The 21,311-nt window shown below is 43.5% G+C and overlaps 11 protein-coding genes across 11 annotated transcripts; 6 read left to right on the top strand and 5 right to left on the bottom strand.

Annotated features, from left to right (window-relative positions):
• Positions 1 to 150: 150 nt before the first annotated feature.
• BRETT_000754 (uncharacterized protein) lies at positions 151 to 738 on the bottom strand (the record flags this gene model as incomplete). Its single annotated transcript, XM_041279316.1, has 1 exon — positions 151 to 738. One exon carries the CDS (start codon positions 736 to 738, stop codon positions 151 to 153), a length of 588 nt encoding a protein of 195 aa, XP_041137530.1.
• A 419-nt stretch (positions 739 to 1,157) lies between these two features.
• On the top strand, positions 1,158 to 2,047 carry RPL18A (60S ribosomal protein L18A; the record flags this gene model as incomplete). Its single annotated transcript, XM_041279315.1, has 2 exons — positions 1,158 to 1,269; positions 1,599 to 2,047. 2 exons carry the CDS (start codon positions 1,158 to 1,160, stop codon positions 2,045 to 2,047), a joined length of 561 nt encoding a protein of 186 aa, XP_041137529.1.
• A 792-nt stretch (positions 2,048 to 2,839) lies between these two features.
• Positions 2,840 to 3,763, top strand: RPS19B (ribosomal protein S19B; the record flags this gene model as incomplete). Its single annotated transcript, XM_041279314.1, has 2 exons — positions 2,840 to 2,859; positions 3,307 to 3,763. 2 exons carry the CDS (start codon positions 2,840 to 2,842, stop codon positions 3,761 to 3,763), a joined length of 477 nt encoding a protein of 158 aa, XP_041137528.1.
• Positions 3,764 to 4,150: 387 nt separating this feature from the next.
• BRETT_000751 (uncharacterized protein) lies at positions 4,151 to 5,472 on the bottom strand (the record flags this gene model as incomplete). The annotated part of the gene is made up of 2 exons (XM_041279313.1): positions 4,151 to 4,841; positions 4,877 to 5,472. 2 exons carry the CDS (start codon positions 5,470 to 5,472, stop codon positions 4,151 to 4,153), a joined length of 1,287 nt encoding a protein of 428 aa, XP_041137527.1.
• Positions 5,473 to 6,667: 1,195 nt separating this feature from the next.
• Positions 6,668 to 8,143, top strand: BRETT_000750 (uncharacterized protein; the record flags this gene model as incomplete). The annotated part of the gene is made up of 1 exon (XM_041279312.1): positions 6,668 to 8,143. One exon carries the CDS (start codon positions 6,668 to 6,670, stop codon positions 8,141 to 8,143), a length of 1,476 nt encoding a protein of 491 aa, XP_041137526.1.
• Positions 8,144 to 8,733: 590 nt separating this feature from the next.
• Positions 8,734 to 11,619, top strand: BRETT_000749 (uncharacterized protein; the record flags this gene model as incomplete). The annotated part of the gene is made up of 1 exon (XM_041279311.1): positions 8,734 to 11,619. One exon carries the CDS (start codon positions 8,734 to 8,736, stop codon positions 11,617 to 11,619), a length of 2,886 nt encoding a protein of 961 aa, XP_041137525.1.
• Positions 11,620 to 14,215: 2,596 nt separating this feature from the next.
• Positions 14,216 to 15,754, top strand: BRETT_000748 (uncharacterized protein; the record flags this gene model as incomplete). The annotated part of the gene is made up of 1 exon (XM_041279310.1): positions 14,216 to 15,754. The coding sequence occupies one exon, from the start codon at positions 14,216 to 14,218 to the stop codon at positions 15,752 to 15,754; it is 1,539 nt and encodes a 512-aa protein (XP_041137524.1).
• A 1,055-nt stretch (positions 15,755 to 16,809) lies between these two features.
• RPB9 (DNA-directed RNA polymerase II core subunit rpb9) lies at positions 16,810 to 17,160 on the bottom strand (the record flags this gene model as incomplete). Its single annotated transcript, XM_041279309.1, has 1 exon — positions 16,810 to 17,160. The coding sequence occupies one exon, from the start codon at positions 17,158 to 17,160 to the stop codon at positions 16,810 to 16,812; it is 351 nt and encodes a 116-aa protein (XP_041137523.1).
• A 552-nt stretch (positions 17,161 to 17,712) lies between these two features.
• BRETT_000746 (uncharacterized protein) lies at positions 17,713 to 18,294 on the top strand (the record flags this gene model as incomplete). The annotated part of the gene is made up of 1 exon (XM_041279308.1): positions 17,713 to 18,294. The coding sequence occupies one exon, from the start codon at positions 17,713 to 17,715 to the stop codon at positions 18,292 to 18,294; it is 582 nt and encodes a 193-aa protein (XP_041137522.1).
• Positions 18,295 to 18,474: 180 nt separating this feature from the next.
• On the bottom strand, positions 18,475 to 19,077 carry BRETT_000745 (uncharacterized protein; the record flags this gene model as incomplete). Its single annotated transcript, XM_041279307.1, has 1 exon — positions 18,475 to 19,077. One exon carries the CDS (start codon positions 19,075 to 19,077, stop codon positions 18,475 to 18,477), a length of 603 nt encoding a protein of 200 aa, XP_041137521.1.
• A 568-nt stretch (positions 19,078 to 19,645) lies between these two features.
• TPK2_1 (cAMP-dependent protein kinase catalytic subunit) lies at positions 19,646 to 21,118 on the bottom strand (the record flags this gene model as incomplete). Its single annotated transcript, XM_041279306.1, has 1 exon — positions 19,646 to 21,118. One exon carries the CDS (start codon positions 21,116 to 21,118, stop codon positions 19,646 to 19,648), a length of 1,473 nt encoding a protein of 490 aa, XP_041137520.1.
• Between the last annotated feature and the right edge of the window lie 193 nt (positions 21,119 to 21,311).

The following is a 21,311-nucleotide window of genomic DNA, read 5'->3' as shown; positions in this document are numbered from 1 at the left end:
ACAAGACGATACACTATTTATATAATTTGGTCTGCTGCACGCGTGTGGCACTTTACTACGTACATCCCGCGCAAAATGCGCAAAAGCAAATGCATTTGATGAATTACACACTCTCTATCTTCGATATTTGTCTTGAGGATCTTGCATTATCTATTTTTCACTCTTCTCGTTTCTCCTTCTTTGCACATCCCAGTTGTAAACACGGGCAGTGTTCACCTCCATCGTAGTGATGTTCGACCGCAAGTATTCAAGGTCCTCCAAAGTTGCCTGCTTGTTCTTTTTTGTCTCTTGTAATCTTTTCGAAAGCATTCCAATAGCCTCATCGATTGGATATTCAACCATGACATTTGCTCCAAGCCACAATCGCACAGATGATGCATCCTTCACGTCTATTTCTGCCTTTGAGTAAACGGTATCATTGAGCTGGTAGTGCACGTCCATCTTCTCCTCTCCACCATTTTCTACCAGTTTATCATGCTTTCCTTTAAGAAACTTGCAAAATTCCAACGTTTTTGAAACATCCGGTATTTTCGTCTCCAGTCCTTTCAATGTCGAGCTTTTACTCTCTTCCATAAACTTATATTGCTGTATCCTCATCTGGAGCTCTTTTAGAAAGTTGTTCACGTCATCGTTTGTCGATGTCTTTGGATTCAAAAAGTCCTCGATGGATTTTATGAAAATTGCTTCCGGAATTCCTCTAGGGTTTGTTTTTCCTGTGCTCAATCTGTCCTTGGCCATGTTGAATACTTTGGCTGTGCTATATTGCCCTATAGACTATTTTTTGAGAATATTTTAATACTTTTCCCTCGCAAAAGATACTCCTTTATTCACCAAGTTGTGATCTTCCATAGTGCTGCCTATGTGCTCCATCATTTTCACCCGCGTGGATTTGCTCAAATATTTTTGGTGTACAGATGTGGCAGATCATCACGTGTGAGGGATTCGTACCTCTGCGGATGAATTTCTGCTCCAATATTTTGTTTTTATTCTCACATCGCTTTTTTTCTCCCTTCCGAATTTTTTCAGATGAAAAAAATTTTTACCCCGTGAAAATATATAAGAGAAAAGTTTCGCACTCGATGTTTCGTGCTTTTCCATCCCTTCATACATTTACATCTTTTGAATCCCACCCCATTCAAAGACTGCACACTCTAAAAATGGCTATTGATCACTACACCAAGCCACATAAGAAGACCGGCCACAGAACCGCCCCAGCTTCGAAGAACTTTTACTTGAGCACCTTGGTCAGATTATACAGCTACTTAGCTCGTAAGTATTAAAGCATATGAAGGATGTTCTTTAATTTCTGCATTCAAATCTATTTCATTTCACTTGGACTTTATTTATTTTACATTACTCTAGGATATATGGTTGGCTGCTTGCTTTTCCAAGGCAGCATTCCAATAACGTCAGCTATTTGGTTTAATTACTAGATGCTGATATTCTGCAAGTACTTTCTGTCTGGACCCAGCAGACATTAGGATAAAAGAAAAGTGCGATAATAGAGCAGAACTTAAGGAAGGTCTTTTTTTCTTGAAACAAGAAGACTTCCTTGCAACTCCTCATAGGTACTAACAAGCATTTTTTCTACTAAATAGGTCGTACTGATGCTCCATTCAACAAGGTTGTTTTGAGACTTTTGTTCTTGTCCAAGGCTAACAGACAGCCAGTTTCTGTTGCCAAGGTTGCCTCTGCCCTCAAGCAGACCGGTGCCGCAGACAAGACTGTTGTTGTTGTCGGTACTGTTACCGATGACTTGAGATTGCACTCTTTCCCTAAGGCTTCAGTTGCTGCTTTGAGATTTACTGCTGGTGCAAGAAACACCATCGAGAAGAATGGTGGTGAAGCCATCACTCTCGACAAGTTGGCTGCCAGAAACCCAACTGGTGCCAACACTATCCTTGTTAGAGGACCAAAGAAGGCCAGAGAGGCTTACAGACACTTTGGTATGGGTCCACACCAGCACAAGGCTCCAAAGATCATGTCTAAGGGTAGAAAGTTCGAGAGAGCTAGAGGTAGAAGGAGATCGAGAGGTTTCAAGGTTTGAAGCTTTTGGATTTTTAATCTTCTCTTTTTCTTTTGCTTTGCACCTTTTGCGCGGTCTACGGTTTTCTGTTTCTAATACATTCTCCTTTTCTATAGGAAAATATTAAATTGTTTTCTCCTAATTTATGAGGTTTCGTTTAATGCATTGTAACTCGTAGCTTGTTGTACTATACTGATACAAGATGGTACTGTTTGTGTATTTCATAGATTACTCATTTAGATGACTTCACTTTACTTTGTTGCTTTACTGTTTTATCACTTTACTCTTTCATGATTTCATTGCTCGATTTCGATTTTATTAATGTCATTTAGCTATACTTGGTACCAATAGTTCTGGTCTGTTCCTTATTTTCGGCATTGTAACTGTATATGCCTTAATCTGCACTCCCTCTAAATGATTTGAGACGGCGATATTTTTCAAATCGTCAGTCACTCACACCTCGCACCTTGTGGCAAGTTTCTTTTTTTCTTGGTGTCAAATTATTCTGCCGGGCAAAAATTCATTCGTATCGCGGGTCGCTCTATTCAAATAGGGTAGGCTAGATGGTACCAAAAAAAAAAGGTTCGGAAATTTCGAGGACCGAATTATATAGGACGATTTTTTTATACTAAGGAGAAATCGACAAAGCAGGATGGAAGGAGGAAAAAAAAAAAAAAAAAGAGCGAGAGATAGGCTCTGAAAAGTTTTTTTTTAACCAACCTAGAGAATCAAAACTTGTATTCTAAAGGTACATAGTTAACATAGACTTACGGTTAAATTAGCTGACAACATCAAGTATATCGCACAACAAACATGTCTGGTGTTACTGTTAGGTAAGTGATTAATTGGATAGTTGCAAATTATGAGGATAATGTGGAGAAATGCTTTATGTGTTAGGGTTTAAATTTGATAATGAAGCTAGTGAGCAGAAACAGGAAGACCAGGTAGATAAGATACAACATTTAGAAGAACGAGGATTAAATTGTGATAATGCATGGTCTAGGTGTTTGAAAATGCAGCAGGAGCACTCTTCGGGGATATAATTAGTTATTTGCTGTTATGTTCAGCCTTATAGATATAATACACCAAAGTTGCCAAGTATTCGTTTGGATGTGAATCATTTGTGAAATATCAAGTTTGCAGTCTCATATTTGGGCTGATACTTGTTGCTGGCATGCAAAAAAGGGGAGATTGATAAGCAAATGGGCATTTTTCACCAAGCTGCAATACATTTATTCAAAATCGACCAGAGAATGATTACTAACATCAATTTAATACAGAGACGTTCCTGCCCAGGAGTTCATTGATTCATACGCCCAGTTCTTGCAGAGACAGGGTAAGTTAGAGGTTCCAGCCTACGTTGAGTTGGTGAAAACCAGTAGTGGTAATGAAATGCCACCACAAGATGCTGAGGGATGGTTTTACAAGAGAGCTGCTTCCGTTGCTAGACACATCTACTTGAGAAAGAATGTTGGTGTTGGTAAGTTGAACAAGCTTTACGGAAATGCCGGTAACAGAGGTTCAAGACCAAACAAGCACGTTGATGCTTCCGGATCTGTTAACAGAAAGGTTGTTCAGTCTTTGGAGAAGCTTGGAATCTTGGAGATTTCTCCAAAGGGAGGAAGAAAGATTTCCGAAAACGGACAGAGAGATTTGGACCGTATTGCTGCTCAGACCAAGGAGGCTCTTGAGGAGGATGATGATGATGAGGAGGAGGAAGAGGAAGACGAGGAGTAAATTTCTGTCTGTTCTGTACATCCAGTTAATATAATATAAAGCATCGATAAGATTGGCTTTTTTTTGAGAATGTTGTTTGTAGGTGTGTGGTGTAATTTTGGCAGTAGCTTGCTATGTGTACATGTTGGTTGTTTTAATGGTCTTGATTTAGTTCTTACTAATACGGCATTTTCAATATTACGCATCGATGATGTTGTACAATGTATAATTCTAATATAAATACGGCGGAGGACTGTATCAATTCTCTTTGGAGTTTGAATATTGCTTTTGCAATATAATATCTTGTTCTTGCAACCTAATATATCACTCTCTTGCATCTTTCTTCTATCTTTCTTGTATCCTTCTCCTATCTTCTATCTTTCTCTATCCTTTCTCCATGTAGCCATCTTACGAGAATTGCGAAAAGTACCGCTCCCTGAAATTGTTTTTATGCGCTCTTTCCTCTCCAGTGACTGTTTTCCCCTTATAATGCTCATCCCTTTTCACATAAACAAGCAACCTTCTAGACCACTTGTTGAACTGCTGAACCAAAGTGTGTATCAGCTCTAATCTTTGATGCTGTGGGATTAGGGTGGGAATATCAGCATCATTGGCAGCTGGCATCCAAAAACATAATCTGCCACCAACTGGAAGTCTATCGGCTGCAAACTGCAAAAGATCATCAAGCATAAAGTCAAGACTTACGCTTTTTTTCGGCTGCACATAATCTTTGCGGAGAAATGCGTGTTGACCTTCAATCAAGGTTGTTTTTGTCAATTCTGCACTTGTCGTGTTTGTGGTTCCACACACCTTTACACCTTCCCTGATTCCATACGGCGGATCGCACACTATCGTGTCGATTTTCATGTCTTTCCTGAGTGCACAGTTGGTAAAATCCATACATATCACGTCTCCAAACTTGTCGTGTGTTCCGTAATACTCAAAATCATCTTCCAAGTTCTTGATGTTCTTTTTTCCGGGCCGGCCTCCTTTAAGCGTCAAAAAGTCGATATCAGATCCAAATGCGTATCCACCAAAGTATGCAGAAGCCAAAAGAAACGACCCCGTCCCCACAAACGGATCATATATAAAGCTCCGTCTCTAACCTGAGCCAAATTGCACGTGACCAAGGACAGCTCCGATTCAAACGTTGTTGTTCCATAATACGGTCTTTTTGCAATCTCATACTTGTCCACAATTCCGTCCGACCGCACGGAAAGCTGCACTAATCTGCCAAACCAGCAGTGATCAGGTTCTGGTCTTGGTTCTAGGTTCGATTTTTGTATCGTATAAGTTTCAAGAACTGTAAACTTCTCCTCCGGGTTCTCGAGATCGATCTTCCCTTCCAGTCCCAAATATTGGAAGGAATCCATTATCTTTGTCTGCTGCTTTCTGGTCTTCTTTTTCCCCTGATACTGAAGTATGACGAACTTGAACCTTGACTTTTTGAATCGACCAACAAGTTTATCCTTGTTCCTTTTAACATCCTCGTGCATCTTCTCTAAATCATCTCCGTGTCCCCATAACTCATATATGGCTTTTGCTAGCACCGCCCTCTTCACCAGTTTTTTGGCCTGCTCATCGTTTTCGAGCTCTACTATCATAAATGGACTGTTCTCATTATGATTTGATAAATCAACTTTGATCCCATATAGGTCGGCCAAAGACTCGAGCTCGGCTTTGCGGAAGTTCGGATGCGACTGTGCCAGATATAGTAAATACTTCTTCATTTTGTATGCAGTTGTCTGATGATGAACAACTGCTGCCTGCTATTGGCTGTATCTACAAGAAAAAGCTAACTTAGCATTTATTCAGCTGGTTGAAATTTTTCACTTTCCCGGACCCCAGATCACGTGACACGTATGAAAATTGTACGATATGGAGTAATATGTCTGGGTTTAGATGAGAAATAAGGCAACAAGTGTGAAGTAATAATGAAAAATGAAGTGGTGATTGAGGGAGTAGAGAGTTGTTGATTATTGAAATTGGTGCAGTCATATATTACTGTAGTTATGATAAACATGTACGTAAAATAATTATGTACTAAAATAAATGTGTACTAAAATTTCCGCTTGATAAATTTTGTATCTCAGCACAGCTTATTTTCATAATACTTCCTCCATAAAAAAATAAAATCTAAAGAGCCTAACAAATTATCCACTTAACACTTCAGAAATAGCAAACCCATGACCATATCATCCAATCATGTTTATTCAAAGCTTTTAACGCCACTGAAACTGAAAATTCAAAGCTGTTCTCTCTTTTTATCTCCCCTAAATACCACAAGAACCTGTGCTGTAGCTTGCCATACTTTCAATCCCTAACAAAATTCCGGGAGCACCGCCTTGAAGAAACCGAGGAATCATTTTTTGTGTGCCAAAATATTCTGAGATGTTCTTTTTGCAGTCCCGCCTCCTTAGCAGCGAGCCGCTGGAGGGATAGATGCCGGATTCAGGCAGGTAGGAAAAAATGAAATGAGAGGGAAAAAATGAAATTGCAAACAAACAAACAAAAAAAAAAAAAAATTAAATGTAGTAAATCTTGCAGGTCGTAATTTCCAACAGCTTGCATTACAGGTGTTCTTTCTGAAGATACGTAAAGCAAGTAAGAAGTAACGATTTTTTTATCGACAAACTAGCGTAATCGGCCAGTTGGCGAGTTCTTGGACCAGTTAAGGGAGGAAAAGGGAGATAATTCTGAATTGGCGTGAGCTTGATTGAAACCAAAAAAAAAAATAAAGATAGACTGGAGACAGGATACTATAATTCCGAGATAGAATCTATCGTGGAGTACTTATTAATATACAAATTACTAGATAGTATATAGCTGGAAGCGGGCGAACTAAGAAGAAAGTTAGTTAGCCAGGTACCTATTTACTTTCATAAAAGAGCTGTATAAGAAACAGGGAGAAAAAAAAAAGCAATAATGACAGACAATATAGATGACGACGAAGCACTCTTCGATGATATCTACGAAGACGATTCGAAGTCGGAGGTGAAAGCTGGAGAGAAGAAAAATGAAAATGAAGAGAAGAAGCCTGACGAAAAGCCGGGCAGTGGAAACAGTGGCATTAATAGTAATAACAACGAAGATGATTTGGGAACCGGCAAACCTTCAGAAATGCCGGCGGCTCGCACTGTGCCTTCTGCAGGCGAGCCTACGAATAATGGAAAGGGTGGGATGGAGCAGTCGTATGCACAGCCACAAACGGCACAGCCACAAATGCCTTCAGAAGTTTCGCAAATGCCCTCACAGGTTTCACAGATGCCACAAATGCAACCCCAGTACACATCCCAACACCAATCGCAGCTCCCCGCCCAGCGTGTTCCAGACGGGTACAATTCTAAAGGCGAGCCCGTTTTTCACGACAAAGTGAAGGCAGAGCTGGACGGAAAAGAGGAAGGAAAGATGTTTATTGGAGGATTAACATGGGAGACAGACGAAGAGTCGCTGGGCAAATATTTCGGGCAGTTCGGAGAGGTGACAGAATTGCATATCATGCGGGATACAGCCACCGGTAGATCGAGGGGATTTGCATTTCTCACTTTTAAAGATAGCAAAAGTGTTGACGAGGTGTTGAAGCAAAAGCACGTGCTAGACGGGAAGCTGATCGACCCGAAAAGGGCAATTCCGCGCGAGGAGCAAGACAAGACGGGAAAAATTTTTGTGGGGGGAATTGCGCCCGATGTGACCCATCAAGAATTCACTGATTACTTCAAGCAGTTTGGCGATATTATCGACTCGCAGCTTATGCTAGACAAGGATACGGGGAAGTCGCGCGGATACGGGTTCGTGACGTACGACAGCGCAGACGCGGTGGCCCGGGTGACCCGCAACAAGTACGTGATGTTCCACGGGCGGCAGATGGAGATCAAGAAGGCGGAGCCGCGGAACCAGCAGAGGAAGCCCCACGGGGGATTCGGCAGCTACGGGGGAGCGGCGCCGGGCTACACGCCGGTTGCAGCCGGCCAGCAGATGGTCAACCCGTACATGCAGATGGCGGGCGGGTACTACGGCCAGGGGAACATGGCGCAGTACTGGCAGCAGATGCAGCAGATGCAGCAGTACTGGATGAGGATGCAGCAGATGCAGCAGGCCGGGGGTGGCACTGGCGCAGGGCAAATGGCGCAGCCCACGGGGCTGCCTGAGGCACCTGCTGCGGAGGGCACCGTGCGGGACCCATCCCCGGTGGGCGAAGCGGGCAGTGCAGGCGCGGCGCGCACGGACGACGAGGACGACGAGGTTCCGAACCCGCAGGAGCGCCCGCAGCCCAGGTTGCCCTCGGGCCCGCGGAACTTTCGCGGGGCCAGCCGCCGCAGGGCCGGCCGCGGGAGTAGCCACCACCACTCGGGCGGTGGTCGCGGCAGAAACGCCGGCGGCTACCACCCATACAGGCGCTGAGGCGCGGCAGGCGCGGCAGGCACGGCACATCTGCGCGGTAGGTAACTTTGTGTAGCTTAGCTGAGCACTATTAGTTTTCTAGATGTTGCATTACAATAATGATATTAACGATTTAATATGGGCAGTTAGTGTTAGGGAGGGTATTTGGTATTATTGCTGTGCTGTTATTGTTTACTGTTTCTTTCTTTTGTTACCTTTTGTTGCCTTTTGCTGCATTTAGTTGCCTTAGTTGTCTTTGTTGCCTTTGTTGCCTTTGTTGCCTTTGTTGCCTTTGTTGCCTTTTGTTACCTCTTGTTACCTGCTCCCTCTTATCCTTCGTGCCTCAAGCAGAGCGAGGTAAAAATAAAAATAAAGAATGATAAATGAAAAATGAAAAATAAACTAAAAAAAAAAAAAAAAAAAAAAAAAAAAAAACTACCTATAAACGAAAAATTTATCTCATCATCCCAGACCTTGCACATATCCTAAATACAACTTGTAGCCAACCACTTCGTATTTAATCTTCGAATCCACGCTTTACATTGATACCATTCACCACGCACAAACATACTTAAACACACACACGCAGAACTCTGGGTATACGGTTTGCAATGTACAGTGATAACGAGGAAGATATAGCGTCAAGTCTAATCAGCAAAAGCAAGTCCCTAGTTGATGCCGAAACAGGCAGCTCACCGGAGCAAAGTGAGGACGAAAATGAAGCCTACGGGGTCCAGGACGTGATACTGAGCTCGGACGAGGAGGAAGCGGCAGGAAAGGGCAAAAACAAGCAGGCTGAAGAAGACTACACGGAGAAATTGGCATTTCCGAAGTTGGAGGCAGAAGACGGCCCAGAAACGGCAAAAGAAGACGATGCACGGTTCATCGAGGAGATCCAGCAGAAGGCAGCCCGGTCGAGGGCAAAATCGAAGGGCAAGTTCGCGTCGTTCGGGTTGTCGAAGCAGCTGTTGGCGAATATTAAGAAAAAAGGATACAGGCAGCCGACACCGATCCAAAGGAAGACGATCCCACTCATAATGGAGAGTAGAGACGTGGTGGGCATGGCAAGGACGGGATCGGGCAAGACGGCGGCGTTTTTGGTGCCGCTGATCGAAAAACTCAGGCAGCACTCGCCGAAAATCGGCGTGAGAGCAATTGTGCTGTCTCCAACGAGAGAACTTGCAATACAGACTTACCGGCAGCTCAAGGAGTTCTCGAAAGGAACGGGGATCCGGTCACTCCTATTGGTGGGTGGAGACTCGCTCGAGGACCAGTTCTCGGCCATGATGGACAACCCAGATGCAGTAATTGCGACACCCGGCCGGTTGCTCCACTTGCAGGTGGAAATGAGGCTCAGTTTGAAGACTGTGGAGTACATCGTGTACGATGAGGCCGACAGGCTATTCGAGATGGGCTTTAGCGAGCAGTTGAACGAGATTCTCGCGTGCCTTCCGGACGAAAGGCAGTCTCTTCTCTTTTCGGCGACATTACCGAAGAACTTGGTGGAATTTGCCAAGGCGGGGCTCAGCAACCCGGTGCTCGTGCGTTTGGATGCGGAGTCGAAGATTTCCGAGAACCTTGAGATGTGCTTTATCACGACAAAGAAGAACGAGAGGGATGCGAATCTTTTGTATTTGCTGGAGGAGGTGATCAAGATGCCGGCGGCATCTGAGCGGCAGCAGAAGGAGTACCGGCGGCTGACGTGGGGTGAGGATGAGGAGGAAGAGGACGAGGAGGATGAGGATGAGATTTGGGAGGGAGAAGATGAGGGAGAAGGAAAAGCAAAAGCAAAAGAAAGCAAACACACCAATTCCCACCGCTTGAAACCTGCAAAACACAACGAACTCCCAAGCGACAATGCTACAATCATCTTCGTGCCCACAAGACACCACGTGGAGTTCATCACGTCGATCCTACGGGATGCCGGGTTCTGCGTGGCCTACATATACGGGTCTTTGGACCAGCATGCCCGGAGAAGGCAGCTTTTGGCGTTCCGGGCAGGTGTTTGCTCGATTCTCGTGGTGACAGATGTGGCAGCCCGGGGAATCGACATCCCCATTTTGGCCAATGTGGTCAACTACACCTTTCCGTCAACCCCAAAGCTCTTTGTGCACCGGGTGGGCCGGACAGCCCGTGCCGGAAACAGGGGGTGGGCGTATTCGATCGTCGGGGAGGCGGAACTTGCCTATTTGATGGACTTGGAGGTGTTTTTGGGCAAGAAAATACTTACTGCGTCGATCCAGGAGAAGAAAACGGAGATCTTGGGCCGCGAACCTCCCGTTTCGTACACAAAAAGACTCGTTTTGGGGTCAGTTCCGAGGTCTGGGCTCGAGGAAAAGCAGGAAACGGTGTCTGCAATCTTGAAAGGGGACTATGACGCGGTGGTGCAGCAGGGGGTGTGCATTAGGGCCGGGCGGATGCTCCGCAAGACCCGGCATCCTGCCTCGGCCGACGGAGTTCGGCGGGCCAAGGAGTTACTAGTTTTCGGGTGGGATGAGCAGAATCTATATTTTGGCAAAAACATGGATCGCGAGAAGGATCGGCTGTTGGAAAAATTCCAGCACCGGAAGCACCGGGAGACGGTGTTTGAGTTTGCCGGGGCCAGCGACTATCTTGTGGGGCTGATGGCCAAGAGGCGGCGGGAGGTTGCCCCGGTGCAGGAGCGGGCACGGCGGCGGCGGCGGCAGGCGGCCCAGGAGAGATTACTGGGGCTCACGCACCGGGTGGAGGACGAGGCCGCGTGGGAGGGGGAGGAAAGAGGGGAGAATTTGGGAGAAAGGGGAGAAAAGGGAGAAAAGGGAGAAGAGGGAGAAAAGGCAGAAGAGGGAGAAAAGGGAGAAATTTTTGGGGCAAAAACAAAATCCTTCAGAGACTCCTCCTTCTATCTCCCCCACTATGCCCCTTCTCAGGCCCAGGCAGAAAGCCAAATGTCCGTTAACGCCGAGGGTGGATTCGGTGCACAGGTGTCGCGTGCGTCGTTCGACGTCGCAGCAGACGAAACCACCCTGGGCGAAACCCAGAAGCAGAGACCGAAATTCGTCTGGGACCGGAAAAAAAAGAGATACATCAAGAACCAGGACAACAACAAGTACATCATCGGCGAAAATGGCCAGAAGATCCCCGCCAGCTTGCGGAGTGGCCGGTACGACGACTGGAAGGAGAAACACCGCGTGGATGGCTTCCGGGTCGGGCTCATGGAGAGTTCGGCCCACCGGGCAGGTGTAGATCACAAAGATGCAGATCTCATGGGTGGCAAAGTGCACGGCAAGTTCGTCCACAGGCGCATCCGTGCACCAAAGCTTCCGGACCGCTCCCGGGACCACTACGGCAAGCAGATGGAGAAGGTTCGGAAGGCTGTTGCCGGTGGCTTGAGAGTGAAAGGCTACCAGGCCAAAAAAGGCCCCGGTGGCGAGTTGAGGAGTGTCGATGACATCCGGAAGTCAAGAAAGCTGAAGGAGAGACGCCGGGCCAAGAATGCTCGGCCGAGTAGGCGTTAGGGTGGTGAGGTTTGGTCTAGAGCGGTATTAATGCGTGCAATATGTGGTGGCTGTGTAAGAAGTGTAGACGCGTGAACTTGATGCGTTGAGGGTGTGGGACACTTTAAACAGCAAGAAGTGCTGAGTGCTGTACTTTAAAAAGCAAGAAGTATTAAGAGTGATCAACTGCAAGAATGCTAAGTGTAAATCACGCTAAAAATAGCAAGAATTCTTAGTATATACTTTATCCAACAGCTATAAGCGTAGCTGATTTTTAACCCAGAAAAGAGCATGGAAGTACAGCTGGGGAAATGATGCAAGGCTGTTAAGTTAATGCTCCCCATTTAATATAGTACATGAAATATTTGCGTGGTTCAGCATACAACAGAGCAGATGATATCAATAACATCCTTCTTATTGTACACTGTTAAGGTTGGTATTACCGGATTCAATATATTTTCGATATCTATTGTATATAATTTGCATGTATACTGAACACAAAAACTAGTTTTGCTTTGTATAATTGTCATCCGTCTTCATGTACCCCATAGACAACAGAAGTTGTTCCATTGAGAACGATAATGTTCAGGGACTCTATTGTTTTGACAGAACTCAATCTCATTGAGATAATACATATTCCTTACAGGATGCAAAAGCAAAATCACTGAAGTAGTAAATAATCTTTACCACACCAAAATGAGCACATTAAGGTGTTATGAAATCGAAGTTTGTGGATGTAATGATTCTGAATCTTTGAAGTGATGAAAAGCAAATAATAATGCCAGAAATGGGATATAGACAGGCCACTGGCTGTCATTACCCATTTTATCATAATACCGAAGAAAAAACTTAAGAATCAAAGTAGAAGGAGCATATCTTCATTACATAATGTTTGGAAATGCTTGCAATTTCTGTACCAGGGTAGCTGTAAATATACCTATAATGCTTAGCATGTCGCTTTCAATAGAGTAAATTCCATCATTCTGTTCATCTGCAAATACCTTACCATATTACAGGTGGATGGTAATTTCAGAATCGAGGCAATATTTCTATCAGGAGATACATTATAAGCAAACAAAGATTTCGGTAACTAAACGCTCAAAATCCATCCACTCAAAGCACAATGCAATAATAATATTTGGATAGTGGTACCCCACCTGTACAGAATCGAAAATAGTAAAGCATACTCATGGAGCATCAACAGCGGCAATCAATACCAAAATGTTTATCACACGTGAAAACATACGATTGCACAATAATTGGTTGCTCTAGTACATCGTGTGCAATGAAAAAAAAAAAAAAAAGAGCTGGTTGTTGCCAGTTTAAACGCATCAATTACGCCCTTTGAGAATCCCTTATTTATTTAGGTGAAGCACTATTTCGTGAGAATACATGTTACGCATACGTAACTGAAAACCATTACTTACCCCTCGGTGTGTTTGTTGCATATACTACTCTACGATAAATGAGGTAGTTTGCTATCATCAAATAGAAAGCGAAATAATTAGGTAGTGCGAGAAAGAGATTTTCGAGCGGAAAATAGAAAATGCAAGTAGGAAAAAAGAACCGGTCTCGACTTGGAAATTGGGGAAATCGGTCGGGGTCCGCTCGGGGCATATTAATAATAAAACAGCAGAAGCGGAAAGGTGAAGCGAACGAAAAAAGATGAAGCGAAAAAGATGAAGTAAAAAAGATGGGGCAAAAAAGGTGAAGCAAAAAAGATGAAGTGAAAAAGATGAAGTGAAAAGATGAAGCAAAAAAAGGTTAAAAAAAAAAAAAATTAAAGTGAGGGCATAAAGTGAGGAGTAAGCATAAACTTGATTGGCTCTGATCTGAATGCGCACAGTATAACCATTTGACGGTAGTATATGAGCTATTTGAACAGAGCCAAGGGTTCAAATCTGGTCCAGTTCCCACTTTTTGAGTTTCAGGCCGAAATCGTGGCTTGGAAAAACAGCAAAGAGTGATTTTTCATGTCCTGCCTTTTCCTTTGCACACATATTTTTTGTCATGAAGAAAATAACACCGACCCATTATTATACAAACCCCGCTGGTTAGAATTGCGTAAGGTGAATGTCGGCCCCCTGGGAACAAATTCTGACCAATAGGAAAATTTGTAGTGGCACCCCATGTAGCGAAAAGGGAAGTAGGGAAGGCTAAATTGTCCGTGGGGGCTCCGGACTCCGGGGGGTCAGTTCCGGATTCTGCCGCCGTAGGGGTGTGGGAATATTTATTGTGGTGCACCCCCCTGGTTACCTCCGCTTCCGAACATCTGTAGGGTGCCATAAAAATTGAGGGGAGGAAAATATTTTCCTATTGCGGCTGATTTTAGTACATGAAGGAAGATACAAGGAAGAAAGAATTGCGCAGTTACATGTGAATGCCTGCAACATATGCTAGCCATATATAAATGCAAGTCTTTCCTGCTTTCTATGGTTGATAAGTTTTACCTGTTGAATCTTTTGATTTACATACCTATTTTGATTTCTTTTCTTGATTTCATCACAAGTATCTTTACAACGTTCATCATTTGATTTATATTTCTCCTTTCTACTCTCCTTTCTATTTCTCCTTTCTATTTCTCCTTTCTATTTTCACTCTCATCTAACTTGCCATAATGAGCCAGCCACAGACATGCCCTTTGGCTCCAATCAGAGCTAGAATTGCAGGCTTAGAGAGTCTGGTTCCCAACCACACACCGGGTGTGCCCTCCACAACAAGTGGTGGGACACTCACAAAAACAAAAAACAACACTGTTGGGTGCAGAAACGCCACACTTCGGTTGAAAAAAAGGCTTTTCAAGGACAAAGCGGAGATCAAGCCATGGCTTCAGGCACAGCTGGCACCAAAGGGCATCACCATAGTGATTGCGAGGTCTGATGATTCAAAAATCGTCTTCAAGTGCAAGTCTGAGTCCAGATTCCACGGGCACACACATAAGGGATTGCGTCTGGGCACCAGAAAGGGCAAAAAGCACTGCTCTGGACCCGAGTACGCCGTGCACCCAGAATGCCCCTTTCGGATAAGGGCGAACTATTCCGTTCGGGCGGGGACATGGTCTCTGGTAATTGTTAATGACCGCCACAACCACCCCCTAGGCAAAAGTGGGGCTACGGGGTGCGAAACACCCCATGGGGTGTCTGCCAGACACTCCGGTCTACCGTATATACAAAATGTGCAGTCCATAGATTCCACACTGGGCCTTTCTGCCAAGATCCCTGCTGCAAAGCTGCAGCTGCCGTTTGCCCGAGTTTCTAGCATCCAAACTTCCGTTGTGCGGGATGTGCAAGGTCGGCTGAACGGATTGCCCGAAGTGCTGGGGGTGCCAAGCAAGAAAGATACAGTACAAAGTAAGCAAATTGCGGGTGTGTTAAGTGTGGGCAATTCAATTAAAGATATGCCAAGCATTGGTAACACAATTAAAGATATTCCAAGTATAAACAACCCCATTACAGGAATATCAAGTAGAACAAAGCCAACTGGTATGCCCATTGTGCAGACTTCACTTCCCAAGTTCAAGCTTCCTCCCCCATCAAACCTCCTTTCTCCTCTGTATGATGCCAAATTTGAGGTGAATTCACACCAGCGGGTGAAGGTTCAAATGCAGCAGCAGCCACAAGTGGAATTTCATGAAAAACACCAGTATGAGCAAAAACTACAAATGCAAACACAACCAATGCACCCGCAAATAAACCAACAAATACATCCACAAATAAACTCGCACATACATCATCTTCGCCAAGGCAGTGCTGCTACATTTCCTCTTATACCATCTCCCGAAGCAAACCGATCAGTTTCTCGTGGTTCTTCATTTTCCTCTGCATCTTCTTCCTTGAGCTCTTTTGCAGTGTCTTCTTCTCCTTTAACAGAAAGCCTCTGTAACGAAGATCAACACAGATTGAGCCAGATGCACATTCAGATCAACAATATGTTGCTTGAGCTGAATAATTTACAGGGTGTCCCCGAATCGACAAAAGAAGAAACTTGCCGTAGCATCATAATGCTTCTCAAAAGCAGCATTCGAAGCGGATCAAGCATGGCTGCACAATCTAGTATATGGGATGCAGGACGAAGTTATACGGCTGGCCGGATAGTTCTTCCCTCTATAAACAGTGCCCTTTCAGCAGATAGTACTTCTTTCAGGAGAAGTGTATAATGATATGATGATTCGCCTTGCTGGGTCTTTAATTATTGGGTTTTTGTTTTTGTTTTTGGTTTCTTTGGATTCTTCTTCTCTTCATTTTGGCTTAACCGCCAGCTCCCGCTTTCTCTGCGTCTTAGAATTTGAACGCAGCTCTTAAAGACGTCATTTGCTTCTAATCTGGTAACTAGGCTGCAATTCACAATTTACGCAATGCCTACCTAATCTTCAATACCGATCAAAGGCTGCATCTTTCGGTAAGGCTGCGTTAGGCATTTTAATATAATTATAATAATAAACAAGCATACTGAGATCTGACTGCTTATCGCTTTATTTCGTGTCTTATAACTTTTCGTGCTTCCTGTAAGAAATGTTTAGATACTAAGTTGCACGTGTAATCGCATTCTGGTCTCAGTCAGATGTTTATCTTAGTTGTTTTATTTCATTGCTAAGAAAATCATACGAGAATTATATTTCGATTACATGACCAAGACATGCTTACAGTACCTATTTTAAACTTATCGTTGTACTATTAAGCAAAAACGTCAAACTTATCGTTGTACTATTTTTCAAACACTTCAAATTTATCATTGTGCTACTAACCGCACACTTTGAACTTCTCGTTGATGAATCATACACCTTCGTATGGTAATACTACTTCAAATGTTGAAAAATCCGATTTCACAATCTACACTTTAACCCCATTTGGAGCCTCTTCTCCAGATAAAGTACAAACATTCATAGACTATACAGGATTGGGAGTATACAAGTAAGCCTAGCCAACAAATCAAAGATCTTGATTGTCCTATATTTCACACAATGCTATTCCCAACTGCTGAGTGCATAAACCAGGACAAAACTAACCAACCATTTTAAACCACATCAACTTTTTCAAATTTTGCCAATTCTCTTTCCAAAGCTTGCCAATTCTCTTTCCAAAGCTTGCCAATTACCTTTCCAAAGCTTACCAACTCCACTTTTCAATTATGTTTAAATTGATTTCCCTTCACATCATTTCCACTTCGCTTCGCTTTCGCATCAATCTTCACCTTCCATACTCCTACTTCACTTCAGTTCGTGTCCTCATCACTTCTGAACACATGCTTACACTCCAAACACACATAAAACAAAACCATACTTGTATCTCTTCTTCTCTGCTGCGACTGAAAGAAAACACAGTCCTTATTTCCACATTTAGGACATGCTTTATGTGTTCTCGGAAGAGTTGGATCAGAACCTATATCTTCAACCACACCTGCAGTTTCACCAATATGCGTTATGAGCTCATGCCTGTACACTCTGGGACTATCGGCAAGTTCCGAATACGAGCAATTTCGGCACTGGTAGAGCAACCTTTTGTGTTCTTTATCCTCTTTAGGGTACAACATGTTGTTGCACTCGGCGCAAAATCTGAATGACATTGGAGTATGCTAACAAATATGTCTCTAGAAGATTCTTACAAACGTGTCTTACCAGAAGGTGGACCTGCAACAAAACCTCTACACACGAATAGCCAAGCCTGATATACACGGACGTCAGAAAAAAATTGTAGTAAGGTATTTGGTAAAAGGTTCCCAGCTCGGACTGTATTAATGTCACCCTCACGATTAAATTTCAAACTTTTTCTCCTTCCTTTCCCCAGAATAAGTGACAAAACACTGTACAAGACTTTTATGCCTGCGTTCGCGGGTGTCTGCTATCAGGCAAGATTTCGAGAAAGTATTTCGCTTGTGAATTTTCTAAAATTTTTTAAGGCAGCTAGAAGACCAAAAAAATAATAAGAAAATGCGAGGGTGAAATATACACATTGAGCTTGTGCGTATGCAAGACGATATGTTAGAAAAGCTTCCAAAACAAAAAAGCTTAATTTAAGACATACGTATACACGAGGCTTTTCTTTTGCAAGTCAATATTTATTAAGTGGGCTCCAAACTGCTGCCACATTCTTCAAACGGTCAATAGATACTGCAGATATGTCATTTGTTATAAGAAGTGCCGCAAGGTCTGCTCTTAAGGCTTCATGTGTCAAAACCTCTGTGATAAAAGCAACATCATTATGCGCAAGATTTAATTCGACAGCTGCAGCCAAACCAGAAGTTGCCGCAAAGGCCCAGACCGAATCGAAAAAAGCGGATGAGCCAATAGATCCAAAAATTGAGCAAATTGTTGATTCTATTGCCAAGTTGTCGTTGATGGAGACATCTTCGTTGATAAAAGCACTAAAGAGCAAGCTAGACATTCCAGATATGGCTTTCCCTGTGGCTGGTGCCGTTGGTGGCGGTGCATCTCCAGCTGCTGCTGATGCAGGTGCAGAAGAAGCCAAAGAAAAACCAAAGGAGAAGACAATTTTCAACTTGAAACTAGAATCGTTTGATGCCAAGTCGAAGGCTAAAGTTATCAAGGAGGTGAAGTCAGAATTGGGATTGTCGCTTATTAAGGCAAAGAAGTTGGTTGAGAGTGCACCAAAGGTCATCAAAGAGAATATGTCTAAGGACGATGCCGAAAAGTTTAAGAAGACTTTGGAAAAACTTGGCGCTAAGGTCACATTGGAGTGAGTGCTTGTCAAAGAGACATAGGTTCCAGTTTGGGTTTCCACATTTTTATTCCATCTCAAGACTAAACGAGGATTCAGGGTGAGGTATTTACTTTGCGCTGCTTTGCCGCCTGTAAATATATCATATTACTACTATACACATAGCTTTCTTTCTTATTAAATTCAAAGCTGACAACATTTGTTACCATCCGAACTCTTTGAAGGGTTCTTTTTCCATTTGTAGCGTTTTGCCCACTTCAAGGCTATTCAAATCAATTAGTATTTGTCCGCCTTTCGTCTTTTTCCCCCTCCACTTCATCGGCATCCTTAGTGGTGATGCCGATTGCATTTGGTCAAACGGATTCCCTGTTGAGGAATCCTCGTCAAATTCTCCAATCTCATTACTACCTTTAGGAGCCGGTGAACAGTTTAGGAAAGAGGTGGGCTTTGTATTTTGTTGGTTGGAAATGTGAATCAGCACATTGGAAATAAGCGAATTGACACTGTTTTGAATGCTACCTTTAAGCGGCACCTTTTCATCATTACCTAATCTTTTATTGTATAGCACCTCTTGTTGCCTAAGCTGGGTCTTTATAAGGGAAAAAACAGACTCAATCAAACTGATCTGGACATTTGCAACAACACGATTTGAGATTTGCCTTTGCACGAATTCGGTGAGGTCATCCTCCAAAAGAAGCAACCTTTCAATTTCTTTCTTTCTTTTCTCTTCGCAATCCTCAGTCTTTTCCTCTTCATATTCCTCAATCGAGTGCCTCCGTGAAAACTTTCTCAAAGTTCCAAACATTTGAAATCCTTGGCTCTATTCATTTGCTTAAAAGGCAAACTGATGTATGTTGAAGGGATCTGGTGTTAAAACCGATGTAAATCCTTTAATCCACATATGAGATCTGGCGCTTAAGTTGAGAGAGAAGAATTCCATTTTTCACGCCGATCGACTCGTTTGGGGTGAGACGAAGCAAAAAAAAAAGGGGATTAGTAGTCTCACTAATTCGATTACAAAACTTCTGGCGTATCTAATATATGAGTGAAGCCATGTTAAACAAAACGTGAAAAGCAAAGCAACCAAAATGGCTAAAGTAGGCAAGAAAGCCAAAATGAAAGTGTAAAGCGTTTCAAGCGTACAAAAAGATAGGGGGAAGTAAGAAAAAGATCAAGTATAATGAAAATGAAAGAAGAAGAAAAGAATATTCAAAATCAAAATAAAAACAGAATAAAAACGTAATGCATGAAAACTAACAATAAACCCCGAGATTGGCCAGAAACACAAACCAGAGAAGCCCCTATAAAGAAAGAACAAAAACCGCGGGTGTAATACTTGGCGATGGCTTAGAAAGATGAAACCCAGCTGAAAATCAGAAGTCCTTGAAATAATCGGCATATGGATCATCACACTGAACACCATAATCCATCTGCGTTTCAGGATATCTGTCAAACAAAGAAGTGTCACCAACACCAGCAGTAATTGGAGGCTCATAAGGCGTCTCTATGTCCTTCATCAACAACTTCTCCCAAACAACTTCGCTAAACCAAGGATGGTTTCTTATGTCCTCGGCACCATTTTGCAAATTACCCAACCTCCGGGTCAAATCGGAGGTTATCAACTTGGAGAGCAAGTCAACAACGTCGGGATGGAAGTATGAAGGATAGAACACCTTTCCAACAAGGATCTTTTCGTAAGTTTTCATTGGTGTCTGATCGTAAAATGGAGTATAACCAGCAAGCATCTCATAGATGAGGATTCCAAGAGACCACCAATCAACAGACTTGTTGTATGGCTTTGTGGTGATGACCTCGGGTGCAATATAGTCGGGAGTACCACAGAGAGTCCATGTAACAGTTTCAACCTCTTTGGCAAAACCAAAGTCAGTAATCTTGATGTGTCCATTACGGTCCAAAAGGATGTTTTCGGGCTTCAAGTCCCTGTATATGATATTGTGGGAGTGTAAGTACTCGATTGCGAGAATAACCTCGGCAGCATAGAACTTGGCAACTGGATTTGGGAAACGCTGCGACTTGCGAAGCAAAGAAAACAACTCTCCACCTTCGATGAAATCCATCACCATAAAGAGATTCCGCGAGTCCTGGAATGTGCCCCACATCCGGATTAGGAAGGGGTGCTCGACCAACTTGAGCATTCTCCGTTCATCGTTTGTGTGTTCCACCTGCTTCATTTTGATCACCTGGGCCTTTTTGAGCACTTTGATGGCATAATACCGGTGATTATGCACGGATCGCACCAAATGGACTCTTCCAAACGATCCCGTTCCCAACGTTCTCAGCATCTGGAAGTCCTTTAGCGAGTATTTGCCCTTGGAAACATCCGGTCTTCTTGGAAGCATCGAAATCTTCCCCATGAGCTTTTGGAGCGGCTTGAAGTCTGCCTGTATTATTGCCTGATACGATGGCATTCTCTGCAGATATTCCACTCGCTGCCTTTGTTCGCCCGTTAAAGCCGCTAGACCTTCTACCTGCTCACCGGGAGAACTGACTGCATTTTCTGAATCTTCCGCCAAGGACAGAAATCCACCTTCTTGATGCTTCAAACCTGATCCAACACTCTGTGCTGCGTATTCTGGTACCGTAGTGTATGCCTGTTGGCCTGGCTGCGCCCGGTTTGCCGTGTACTGTGATGGAACAACCGGAATTGTCCTAGGTTGCTCTCCATTAGGTAATAATTGTTGAGCATCTAGCATTTTTCCACTAAGTGCAGCTTGTTGTGATTGTTGTTGTTGTTGTAGTGGTTGCTGTTGTTGCTGTTGTTGTTGTTGCGATTGCTGCTGTTGCTGCTGTTGCTGATCTTGCTGGGGAAGATGTGAAACCTCCATTGTGTGTGTGTCAGATGCTTCTTTAGAAGTATCGGGCTGCTGCTGCTGCCTGTGTTTTAAGAGTTTGCTAATTTTCGAGGAAAACAGCTTGATATGCTTGCAATTATGCAGCTTATAGTCAATTGGGTAATGGCAGTCTCTTTAGTACCGATTTATCACAAAGGATGGATAATAGTAGTTGGGTAAAGTCGGA

The sequence above is a fragment of the Brettanomyces bruxellensis genome, chromosome 8 (assembly GCF_011074885.1).
Source record: "Brettanomyces bruxellensis chromosome 8, complete sequence".
In the NCBI taxonomy this organism is placed as follows: Eukaryota; Fungi; Ascomycota; class Pichiomycetes; order Pichiales; family Pichiaceae; genus Brettanomyces; species Brettanomyces bruxellensis.
Note: the sequence above shows the minus strand (reverse complement) of the source record. Positions and strands in the feature narration are given on the sequence as shown.